Here is a 13,049-nt window from a genome sequence, read left to right as displayed (position 1 = left end):
ACAATAATGCAGTTTTGTTAATAGCTTCCTTCTCAAATTTGCTATGTGTCTGGTGAGAGGTAGTATACCAGCATATGTGTGACGTGCTGCTCTGTAAGGTACTATAAAAGATGGGTACCAAAATAATCTAAGGTGGCAGTTCTCAAATCTTGGGAGTTTCAGGACCCCTCTACACTCTTTTTTTTTAAGTATTTATTTTTGAGAGAGAGAGAGCACGAGCAGGAGAGGGGCACAGAGAGATGGGGACAGAGTCCAAAGCGGGCTCCAGGCTCTGAGCTGTCAGTACACAGCCCGACGTGGAGCTCGAATCCATGAGCTGTGAGATCATGACCTGAGTTGAAGTCAAATGCCCAACTGACTGAACCACCCAGGTGCCCCAGGACCCCTCTACACTCTTAAGAATGACTGAGGACCTCTGAGAAACTCTGTTTATATATATTATACCTATAGGTATTTACAGTATTGAAAGTAAAACTGAGAAAAAATTAAGTATTTATTAATTCACTTAAGATAACAAAAAGCCATTGTAATATATTTTATGAAAAATACATTTTCTAAAACAAAAAATAATTTGGTGAGAAGAGTGGGATTGTTTTACATTTATACAAATCTCTGTAATATCTGGCTTCATAGAAGACAGCTGGATTCTCACATCTCCCTCTGCAACCAGTCTTTTGTGATGTGTTCTGGCTGAAATTAACATCTTTATTAATTGTCTTTAATCTGGCCTCTCATAGATATGTAGTTGGACAAAGGAGGAGCATTTTAATAGCCTATTCAGGTAATTGTGGATAGATACTCTTCTTTGTGATTATACTAAAACCCTGCAAGTGGTAGTTCCCTAAAGTTGAAATGTGGAATTGGAAACCATTACTAGTAAACTTTTCTTACTCCCTTATGTTAAAATCCATCGGTCTATCTTGCAATCTCAATGGTTCTTTTACCCTTACAGGCTTCTGTAATATCATCTGGAGAATGCTGAGTGATGCAAAGTCTCCAAATGTGAACACATTTCATGATGTAATATAAAAAAAATAAAAAATTGTTAATATCACTACTGGTCTCATCAGAAAAGTTATGAAAAACTGTCAAGCTCAATAGTGGCAGACAAAAATTTTCCGAAGTTCTAAGTTTTGCTTGAAAGCTCAAATTCTAACTTTGGTGACAAACACTGCCAGTTGTTTTCCTTGAAGCGACGGGCTCACTCTGTTCACTTTTCAGAAAAGTGTCTGCCAAGTACTGAAGTCTGAATAACCATAGTTTGTCAGTCATTCTTTCAAAGACAACTAATGTTCCATGGAAAAACAATCGTACAAGTGCTTTTCCTCCAGACAACTCTCAGACTTTAGCACAGAGCACAAGTAGTCTGTGTTCTTCCCGTTCTGTCATGCAGAATACTAAATAGATTTGGACTCAAGGGTTGAGATTTAATGAAATTAACAATTTTTACTGCTTTAACAAAGCCATTCTTTTTTTCTTTTACTACTTAAAAAAAATGTGGGGCTTGAACTCATGACCCCGAGATCAGGAGTATCATATTCTACCGATTGAGCCAGCCAGGTGCCCCTATCAAAGCCAGTCTTAAGTAAAACTGACTTAAAAATAAAAGCTGAGAGTGTGTGGTGGTGACTGCTAGTACCGATTGGTGCCACTGCTCTAATTCAAGCTAAGGTCTGAGCAGTTTTGTCCACTGTTGCTTTGCACGGTCATGGCAAATGTCAATATGGTAAAAATGGCAAATGTCATAATATTATTGTGAAAATAGTTCTGATTGCTCAGAGACCCCTAGGGGTTTGTGGGCCACACTTTGAGAACTCTGGTGTAATATATAGTCCTTTCCTTCAACAAGCTTACGATCAATTTATATCAACAAGACTAATAAATGTAAAAAATTAACAAATATAAAGATGACACATCTGTTGTACCATATGATTGGGTACTGTAAGTTCTGAAGGAGTTTAGAGAAGAGGAGGATTAATGGGGGATGAAGAGTCAGGGAAGACTTCTCGGAAGAGGTGAGCTAGAACACTTCAGAACTGTCAGTTGGTCATATGGCCTTTCCTGTCTCCTCTGATAATTCATGTCCCTTAGGTCTTTTAAAATTTAGTTTATGTCTCATCAACTTTAGGAAAATCCCCTTGGTTAAACTCACCTCTGTTTCATTACTCTCTACTTGGTACCTGTTTAACATTTAATCATTTAATTATGCACAGTGGTGTGCAGGTAAATGTTTAACAACCAGCACTTAAAAAACCAGACCTGATTTGTAGCTTTTGCTAGTTTCTGTAGCATAAATGTGTAGCAAGCTATCAATGGTTTACAACAGTCCTGAAATTTTAACAAATGATTCCAACACACCACTATATCATTATACTATTTCTACTTCAGAGCAAGGAATGCCACCTACTTTCTATATATCCCAACTGCATACATCCAGTGCAGCACAAAGCAGACACTCAAATGTTGAATGATTTATAGGTGTATCCAAAGATAAACAGCTAGTGTGTGTTGCTAAAAACAAATTAAATGATCTTTAAGGTCTTCTGGGCAATACAATTCTATTATCGTAAGACATTCTAAAATCTCTGTCAAAGTTTGATTCCTTCTAGATATCATAGATACTTAAAAGATAGTAATAGTAACTAGAGCAGCATAAGTTATGGTATTAGAGCCAGAAAAGGAGAGAGAACGTTCACTGAGCACTTCTAATATGCCAAGTACTGTGTTATGTACTTTATTTACTAATGTAATTTAATGCTCATGATAACTTTCCTTATATATCTACTTTGCTGATGATCTCTAAACTTCTCTTCCTTCTGTACTGTAGCTCTTTTGGTATCAGTTCTTGACTTCCTCTAAAATTTTGTTTTTAGCCAGTTCTGCATTTCAGAGATACTAAGATGTGGTGCATCATAAAGAGCATGTGTTTTGGAATTAGACCAGGTTTCGAATCCCAACTCTGTATAACCTTTAGCACATTTCTTAAGATTTCTGAACTTCTGTTTAGATCTTTATTTAAATTTTATTTGAGAGACAGAGAGAGCGCAAGAGAGCACACAGGTGGGGGCCATGGGAAAGAGAGAGAATCCCAGGCTCCATGCTCAGCAAGGAGTCCAATGCAGGGCTTGATCCCACAACCCTGGGATCATGACCTGAGCCAAAATCCAGAGTTGGACGTTAACTGACTGAGCCACCCAGATGCCCCTGTTTAAATCTTTAAAGTCAAATGAATGATACTTACCACATAAAATGTAATAATACCTCATAGGGAGGGAATGAGAAAATGTACCCAACATATCTAGTGAAGTGTGTGGTTCAAAAGAATTGCTATGTTCTCTCATTTCTCTACCATCAGAAAGCCTTTGAAAAACAAGCTTTTGAATCACTGGATTGATAGGTTCTCTTTTGATTCCAGGCATAAATTTTTATAAATTACAATGCCTTAGAGACAGTCCCATTACCTGAGTTCCATTTCAGTCTCTAGGCTTTCAATTTTCTTTGTAATGGAATCCTCGGACTCAGAAACTTGACCACGCAGTTCAGCAAGCGAGAATGTACGCCTCTGTAAAGAACAGTGGGAATGAGGGTGAAGTGCTAAAAGGAAAGTAACCCTCCAAAGCTGTGAGGGTTTCTGGGGAGTGCAGTCTGATTATTGATCATGTATGTCCATAAGGGCACTTACCCGGAGTTTTGGAGGCGGATTCTCCCCAGATTCCTTTTTTTCTTTGAGTTGAGCCACATCCTGAGCCAGGATCTTCCTATCTTCAAGAAGGTCATTTAGATGGCGTTTGGCTTCCTCAGTACTGACCATAACCTCAACTTCATTTCCAAGCCAATTCTAGAAGAGAAATTAGTGATGTTGGGTTAGGAATGAGGAATCACTGGCCCATGGCTAGATTCAGCTCCAGACTTAAATTTCACTCAGAACAGAGCCCACATAAGGAGAAGTGAGATTTCCATTCATGCCCACACTCACCAAAAGTTGTAATAGCTCTCCAAGAGCCTTAAACAGAAATATCCCAGAAGGTCACAAGAAAGAGGCTTTCTGCAGAAAATCTTTCTCTAGATATCCTAGTATTTTTATACATCGTCTTTGACTTCTCCATTTTCTCCTTAACTTTTGTCCTTAACTAGTCCTGATAAGGAATTGAAGTATATTTTGATCATCTGATAAAGAATTGAAGTATATTTTGATCATCTGTTGATTTTAATAAAGATATCCATTCTTGTTTTAAATTTTTTTTAGTTGACACATAATTTTACATTCGTTTCCTATGTACAACATAGTGATTCAGTATCTTTATATGTTATGCAATGCTCACAAGTGTAGCTACCATCTGTCACCATACAACACTATTACAATATCACTGACTATATTGATGCTGTTCCTTTTATTCCCATGACTTCATCCCATAACTGGAAGCCTGTACCTCCCACTCTCCTTCACCCATTCTGCCCATCCCTCCATCCCTCTTCCCTCTGGCAACCTTCAGTTTGTTTTCTGTTTTTATAGATCTGCTTTTTGTTTATTTATTTTGTTTTTTTAGATTCCATATGAGTGAAATCATATGGTAATTGTCATTCTTGATCTGCCTTATTTAACTTAGCATAATACCCTAGAGGTATTAGGTCCATCCATGTTGTTGCAAATGGCAAGATCTCACCCTTTTTATGGCTGTGTAATATTCTAGTGTGTGTGTGTGTGTGTGTGTGTGTGTGTGTGTGTGACATCTTCCTTACCCACTCATCTATCAATGGACACTTGGGTTGCTTCCACATCTTGGCTATTGTAAATAACACTGCCACAAACATGGGGTGCAAATATCTTCAAATCAGTGTTTTCATTTTCTTTGGGTAAATACCCAGTAGCAGAATTACTGGATCATATGGTATTTCTATTTTTAATTTCAGGAACCTCCATATTGTTTTCCACAGTGGCTGTACCAATCTACATTCCCACCAACAATGCATGAGGGTTTCTTTTTCTCCACATCCTTGCAAACACGTGTTATTTTTTGTCTTTCTGGTTTTAGCCATTCTGACAGGTGTAAGGTGATATCTCGTTGTGGCTTTCATATGCATTTCTCTGATGATTAGTGTGATGTTGAGCATCTTTTAGTGTACCTGTTGGCCATCTCTATGTCTTCTTTGGAAAAATGTCTATTCTGGTCTTCTGCGCAATATTTGATCAGATTGTTTGGATTTTTGGTGTTGACTTGTAGAAGTTCTTTATATATTTTTGATATTAACCCCTTATCAGATATATCATTTGCAAATATCTTCTCCCATTCAGTAGGTTGCTCTTTTGTTTTGTTGTGAATTCGGTTATCAGTTCTAGCAGTTTTTTGGTGGAGTCTTTAGGGTTCCTATATATAGTATCATGTCATGTGCAAATTGTGACAGTTTTACTTCTTCCTGATTTGGATTCCTTTTATTTCTTTTTGTTGTCTGACTGCTGTGGCTAGGACCTCCAGTACTATTTTGAATAGAAGTGTTGACAGTGAACATCCTTGTCTGGTTCCTGACCTTGGGGAACAGCTCTCGGTTTTTCCCCATTTAGGATGACATTAGCTGTGGGTTTTTCATATATGGCTTTTATCATGTTGAGATATGTACCCTCTAAACCTACTTTGTTAAGGGTTTTTATAATGAATGGATGTTGTACTTGGACAAATGTTTTTCCTACATCTGTTGAAATCATCATATGGTTCTTACTCTTTCTCTTATTGATGTGATATATCATGTTGATTGATTTGTTAATATTGAACTACCCTTGCATCCGAGGAATAAATCTCACTTGATCTTGGTAAATGATTCTTAATATATTGTCGGATTCTAGTTGCTAGTATTTTGTTGAGGATCTCTGCATCTATGTTCATCAGAGATACTGGTCTTTAGTTACTCTTTTCTTTGTGATGTCTTTGTCTGGTTTTGTTATCAGGGTAATGTTGGCCTTATAGGATGAATTTGGAAGTTTACTTTTTTCTATTTTTGCAATAGTTTGAGAAGAATAGGTATTAACTCTTCTTTAAATGTTTGGTAGAATTTGCCTCTGAAGCCATCTGGCCCTAGAATTTTGTTTGTTGGGAGTTTTGTTTTTTGTTTTAATATAATTTATTGTCAAGTTGGCTAACATACAGTGTATACAGTGTGCTCTTGGTTTTGGGGGTAGAGTCCTGTGATTTACTGTTTACATACAACACCCAGAGCTCATCTCAACAAGCGCCTGCCTCAATGCCCATCACCCATTTCCCCCTCTCCTCTGCCACCCCCCCGCCCCTGGGAGTTTTTGATTGCCAATCCAATTTTTAAAAATTTCTTTAAATGTTTCTATTTTATTTTTGAGAGAGAGAGAGACACACAGTGAGAGCAGGGGAGGGGCAGAGAGAGATACAGACAGAATCTGAAGCAGGCTCCAGGCTCTGAGATGTCAGCGCAGGGTCCGACATGGGGCTTGCACTCACAGACTGCAAGATCATGACCTAAACCAAAATCAGATGCCCAACTGACTAAGCCACCCAGGCACCCCCCGATCCAATTTCTTTGCTGGTAAGTGGTCTGTTCACATTTCTATTTCTTCCTGGTACAGTTTTGGCAGTTCATATACTTCTAGGAATTTATCCATTTTTTTTTCTAGGTTGTTCAATTTGTTGCCATGCAGTTTTTCATAATATGCTCTTAGAATGGTTTGTATTTCTGTGTTGTTGGTTATTTCTCCTCACTCATTTGTGATTTCTATTTTAGTCCTTTCTCTCTTTTTCTTGATAAATCAGTTGAGAGGTTTATCAATTTCATTGATTTTTTTTTTTTTGCAAAGAACCAGCTTCTGGTTTCATTGATCTATTCTATTGTTGTTGTTGTTTTACTTTCTATATATCATTCATTTTTGCTCCAATCTTTATTATGCCTTCCTTCTGGTGGTTTTAGGTTTTGTTTGTTGTTCTTTTAGCTCCTTTAGGTATAAGGTTAGGTTGTTTACCTTGGATTTTTCTTGCTTGTTGAGGTAGGCTTATATTGCTATAAGCTTCCCTTTTGGAATCACTTTTGCTGTATTCCAAAGGTTTTGGACATTGTGTTTTCATTTCTATTTGTTTCAATGTACTTTTTAATTTCTTCTTTGATTTCCTGGTTGATGTATTTATTGTTTAGTAGCATGTTATTTAACCTCCATATAGTTGTGGTCTTTCCAGATATTTCCATGTGGTTGACTTTCAGTTTCACAGCATTGTTGGTCAGAAAAGGTTCATGGTATGACTTCCATCTTCCTGAATTTGCGGAGTTGAGGCTTGTTTTGTGGGCTCATATGTAATCTATTCTGGAAAACATTTCTCTGTGCACTTGAAAAGACTGTATTCTGCTGTTTTAGGATGGAATATTCTGAATATATCTGTTAAATTCACATGTTCCAGTGTGTTATTCAGAGCCATTTTTCCTGTTTATTTTCTACTTAGATATCTGTCCATTGGTGTTAAGTGGGGTATTAAAGTACTATACTATTTTTGTGTTATTATTGATTTGTTCCTTCACGTTTACTAACTGTTTTATGCATTTGGGTGCTCCTGTTCTGGGTGCATATTTACACTTGTTATATAGTCTTGTTGGATTGTGCCCTTTATTATTGTATAGTGTCCTTCTTTGTCTCTTGTAACATTCTTTGTTTTTTTAATTTTTTTTAAATGTTTATTTACCTTTTGAGAGAGAGAGAGAGAGCGAGCGAGCACAAGAAGGGGAGGGGGAGAGAGGGAGGGAGACACAGAATCCGTAGCAGGCTCCAGGCTCTGAGCTGTCAGCACAGAACCTGACGCGGGGCTCGAACCCATGAACCATGAGATCATGACCTGAGCCGAAGTTGGACGCTTAACCAACTGAGCCACCCAGGTGCCCCCAACATTCTTTGTTTTAAAGTCTATTTTGTTTTATATTAAGTATTGTTCTTCTGGCTTTTTGCCAGATAGATGTTTCTCCATCCCCTCACTTTCAATCTGTAGGTGTCTTTAGGTCTAAAATAGGTCTCTTTTAAGCAGCATATAGATGGGTCTTTTTAAAAATTATCCATTCAGCCACCCTGTGTCTTTTGATTGGAGCATTTAGTCCATTTACATTGAAAGTTATTATTGATAGATGTGAATACATTACCATTTTATTACTTGTTTTATAGTTGTTATTGAACATTTTCTCTGATCTTTTTTTTGTTCTTCTTGCATGGTTTGCTGGTTTTGTTTTTGTGATACATTTGGATTTCTTTCTCTTTATTCCTTGCATATTTATTAGTGGTTTTTGATTTGTGGTTACCATGAGGTTTGTATACAACATCTGCTTATAGAATTTTATATTAAGTTGATGGTCCTTTAAGTTTGAACTAATTTTTTACTCCTATCCCTCCTACATTTTGGGTATATGATGTCATATTCTACATCTTTTTGTGAGTTTCTTGACTGATTTTTTACAGAAATATTCACTTTTACTGTGTTTGTGTTTCCTACCTTGATACTGTCATTTTTGATCTTTCCATTTCACACAAAGGGTCCCCTTTAATATTTCTTTCTGGTCTGGTTTAATGATTATGAACACCTTTAGTTTTTGTTCTTCTGTAAAACTCTTTATCATTCCTATTCTGAATGATAACTTTGCTAGATACAGCATTCTTGGCTGCAAATTTCCCCCATTCATCATTTTGAATATATCATGCACTCTTTCAGGCCTGGAAAACTTTTGCTGAAAAATGGGCTGCTAGCCTTATGGGGTTTTCCTTGCATGTTACTGTCTTCTTTGGTCTTGCTGGTTTAAACATTTTTTCTTTATCACTGTATTTGGCAATTTCATTACAATATGTCTTTGTATGGATATCTTTTTGTTGATTTTGTTGGAGGTTTTCTATACCTCCTGGATCTGGATATCTGTTTCCTTCCCCAGATTAGGGAAGTTTTCAGCTATTTCTTAAAAAAAAATTTTTTAATGTTTATTCCTTTTTTTGAAAGAGAGACAGCATGAATGGGGGAAGGGCAGAGAGAGATGGAGAAACAGAATCTGAAGCAGGTTCCAGGCTCTGAGTTGTCAGCACAGAGCCTGATGCGGGGCTTGAACTCATCAACAGTGAGATCATGACCTGAGCCGATGTTGGACACTTACCTACTGAGCCACCCAGGCAACCCTCAGCTATTTTTTAAATAAATTTTCTGTCCCCTCTTCTTTGTCTTCTTCTGGGACTCCTATAATACGAAGATTATTGTTTGATGGAGTCACTGAGTTCCCTACTTCTATTCTTGTTTTACATAATTCTTTTTTCCCTTTTTTGTTCAGCTTGATTACTTTTCATTTCTCTGTCTTCTAGGTCATTAATTCATTTTTCTGCTTCTTCCAGCCTGCTGTTCATTGCATCAGGTGTGTTTCTAATCTTGTTTGTTGCACACTTCATCTCTGATTGGTTCATTTTCATCTCTGTGTTAAGGGTCTCTCTGATGTCTCCCACTCTTTTCCAAAGTCCAGTGAGTATCTCCATGATCATTGCTTTAAATACTCCATCAAGCAAGTTACTTATGTCTGTTTTGCTTAGATCTCCAGCCATGGCCTTGTCCTATTCTGTCATTTGGGAGAAATTTATCTGTCTTCTCGTTTTGTCTAAGTCTCTGTGCCTATTTCTCTGTGTTAGAAAAGTCAGCTATATCTCCTGTTCTTGAAGGTAATGGTGTTACGAAGATGTTTTGTTGTCTGTTCCTTGTAGTGTCCCCTTTCTACAGGGCCTGGTGCTTTTGGGAGTGTCTCCAATGTGTACTCTGTGTGCACTGCATCTGTGTCCTGGCTGCTTTATCCTTCAGGCCAGTTGTCTGCAGAGGCTTTCTTTGTTGGGGGAAGTGTTTGGTCCCTGGCCTGAATCTGGCAATTGTTTACTAGGTATGCTCTGGTCTGCTTGTAAAATGGGACCTATTGCCACTGACACCAGAACTGAGGCTCTGCAAAACTCCCAGGTTGGCAGACATAGTGTGAGCTGGGGTTTGGGACAGGCTTCTGGGGGAGGGGGCTTGCCACACTTGGACTGAGGTGAGCGAGACTGAGAAGGGGGGTTTCACCACAGCATGGGTGAGCAGAGCTTCGTGTAAGCAAGTTAGGTAGTAAGTGTCAGTGCTGTGTTCCTGTAGGTGGCTTTGTGTTTATGCTGAGAGATAGCAGAGGGAAATAGTGTCTACCAGTTTCTTTATTCCCAGAGAGGTCTTTCCATGAACGCTGCCTTTCTGGGACATACTCCGAAATGAGCAAATACCCGCTCCACTGTGTGCTCAGGTGCTCTTCAGATCACCATTTCAATGCTGAATGTCCAGGCATTGTTAGCCTTCCTTCTCTCCAAGAGCAGTACAATGCCTTTCAGGGTCTATCTGAGCTAAGCCCATTGACCTTTAAGACCCCAGGCTTTAAGCTCCACTGGTTGCAAGAACTCACAAAATTTGGCCCCTCTCACTTTACAAACCAATTGCTATGGGGATTCATTTCCCCCATGTTGAGCTGCTCTGTGTGCTAGTCTGTCTCTCACCCTTCTCTACACTGCAGCTACCTCCCCACTGCAGTGGCCATGATCTTTTTTTCTCCCAAGTCCCATCTTTGCACTTCCTACCTTCTTTGATGTGGCCTCTTCTCTACCTTTAGTTGTGGAGTTTGTTCTGCCAGTCTTAAGGTAGATTTCTGGTCTATTTAGGATGATTTGATAGTTATCTAGTTGTGTTCATGGGATGAGGAGTGTCTAGGATGCTCCTACACTGCCACCATCTTCCCCTTCTCTCCCCTAACTCCATAGCTTTTAACACATTGATCGTGTGATAGGATCAAGCACAGTCTTCCCTCCTTTTTGTCAGTGTCAACCATGATTTGAGATGTTTTATCATAAACTGGTGAGTGAACCACTGAGTTGCCAGAGGGAAGGGGGTTGGGAGGATAGGCAAAATGGGTGAAGAGCAATGGGAGATACAGGCTTCCAGTTATGGAATGAATAAGTAATGAGAATAAAAGGCACTAGTGCTGGAATTGGTATTAAGGAAATGCTTGCTGACTGAAGGAATCATAACTATACAGATCCCTATGTCTTATCTAAGAAAATTTTCAACATTCCTATATTCACGCATCTTTAATGAACTTAAACATAATCAAAGGCCTAGTGACTGAAGAGTGTATCAGAGAGAGACTGTAGAATGTATGTAATAAGGTTATATAATGATTATGAGAATATAATTCTAGATCCAGATTACATTGTAGCTCCTTCTATTATTTTTTTTCTAAATATAATTTATTGTCAAGTTAGCTAACACACAGTGTATACAGTGTGCTCTTGGTTTCAGGAGTAGATTCCCCCAAGTAGCTCCTTCAATTCTTAGTGATTGGACCTGGAAGCAAGTCCTTTAGTCTCTCTGTGACTCACTTTTCTCATCTGTAAAATGAGGATCATAATCATCCCTATACCTCATAGGGTTGTTTTGAGAATTACATGATTAATATATAAAAAATATTTGACACTTCTTACTACATAATAAGTACTCCATAAATGTTAGCTTTTCTTACCTAAATCATATAGAGTAATCCAGCATATCTATGGACAAGGCAGTTTGGGAGAAGTCTAGTGATCTCTTTAACTTCAAAATTACTGAAAACAGCTATTTCCTGAGTGCCTGCTATGAGCTAGGTACTGTGACAGAGTTGGATAAAATTTAGTATCTGCTGCCTTCAGGAATCTTTCCTTCTTGTTTTGAAAGATTTTCCTGGTGAAAGTCCTTGATATTCTAAGATTTTGGTCACACATGCTAATATGTTAGCATCTGTCATTAAGAGTTTCTTGTAAAAGTTTCAGTAGTTCAGCATGTGATTACTCAACAAAGAGTTTTTTCTTCTGCACACAGCTATAGCTACTGGTATATTCCTCAAAGATGTCTGCAGGCTTTCCTAAGGTCTCAATTTCAAGTTCGTTTACCTCAGGCAACCACTGATTTGTTTCTATTCCTAAAATTGTGTCATTTCTAGAATATTCATTAAATGGAATCCTATATTATGTGAACTTTTGAGATGGGCTTTTTTCACTCAGCATGATGCCCTTATGATCCACCCAAGTGTATCAATAGTTTATTCTTTTTTTTTTTTTTTTTTGCTGAGTAGTGTTCCACTGTATGGATGTACTAATTTGTTTATACATTCTCCAGTTGAGAGACATTTGGATTGTTTGTAGTTTTTGGTGAATACAAATATAGCTGCTTTAAACACTGTCATATAGGTTTTCATGTGAATGCAAGCTTTCATTTCTAGAGGGTAAATGCCCAGGGATGGGATTGTTGGCTCATATATATACATGTCTAATTTTATAAGAAAGTGACTAGCCATTTTCCGGAGTGGCTATACCATTTTATATTCCCACTAACAATGTATGATAATTCTATTTTCTCAGTATCCTTGCCAGCACTTGGTATTGTCACTATATTTTATTGTAGCCATGCTAATAGGTGTGTAGTATATCTTATCTGGGCCTTAATTTCCTTTTCCTTAATGGCTAATGATGTTGAATATATATATTTTATTATTTTAGAAAGAAAGAGGGAGAGAAAGAGAGAGCGTGAGCAGGGGAGAGGGTCAGAGGGAGACAGAGAGAAAGAGACAGAGAGAGAGAGAGAGCATCTTAAGCAGGCTCCATCCTCAGCATGGAGTCTGACACGGGGCTCAATCCCAGGACCCTGGGATCATGACTTGAGCTGAAATCAAGAGTTGGATGCTCAACCAACTGAGCCACCTAGGTGCCCCTGTTGAATATCTTTTCATGTGCTTATTTGCCATCTGCATATTTTCTTTCATCAAGTATCTGCTCAGGTGTTTTGCCCATTATCTAATTGAGTTATTTGTTTTCTTATTTTTGGGTTTAATAAATCCTTTATGAATTCTGGATATGATTCCTTTGTCAGATATGTAATTTGCAAATATTTCTTTCTAGTCTAAGGCTTATTTATTTATTTATTTATTTATTTAAAGTTTATTTATTTATTATGAGAGAGAGAGAGTGCACATGAGTGGCAGAGGGACAGAGG

General features: G+C 37.9%; 1 protein-coding gene across 2 annotated transcripts in view; it reads right to left on the bottom strand.

Moving 5' to 3' along the window:
- KIF4A (kinesin family member 4A) overlaps positions 1-13,049 on the bottom strand; it is a 120,214-nt gene that overhangs the window by 16,824 nt on the left and 90,341 nt on the right. For both annotated transcript variants that reach the window (XM_007097578.3, XM_042974913.1), the window contains 2 exons: positions 3,683-3,838; positions 3,462-3,562 (listed from right to left, as the gene is read on the bottom strand). In XM_007097578.3, the coding sequence (XP_007097640.1) occupies positions 3,462-3,562; positions 3,683-3,838 (257 nt within the window). The remainder of the gene's footprint in view (positions 1-3,461; positions 3,563-3,682; positions 3,839-13,049) is intronic.

This window comes from Panthera tigris, chromosome X, assembly GCF_018350195.1.
Source record: "Panthera tigris isolate Pti1 chromosome X, P.tigris_Pti1_mat1.1, whole genome shotgun sequence".
In the NCBI taxonomy this organism is placed as follows: domain Eukaryota; kingdom Metazoa; phylum Chordata; class Mammalia; order Carnivora; family Felidae; genus Panthera; species Panthera tigris.
The sequence above is the reverse complement of the archived record's forward strand: the minus strand, read 5'-3'. Positions and strand labels throughout refer to the sequence as shown.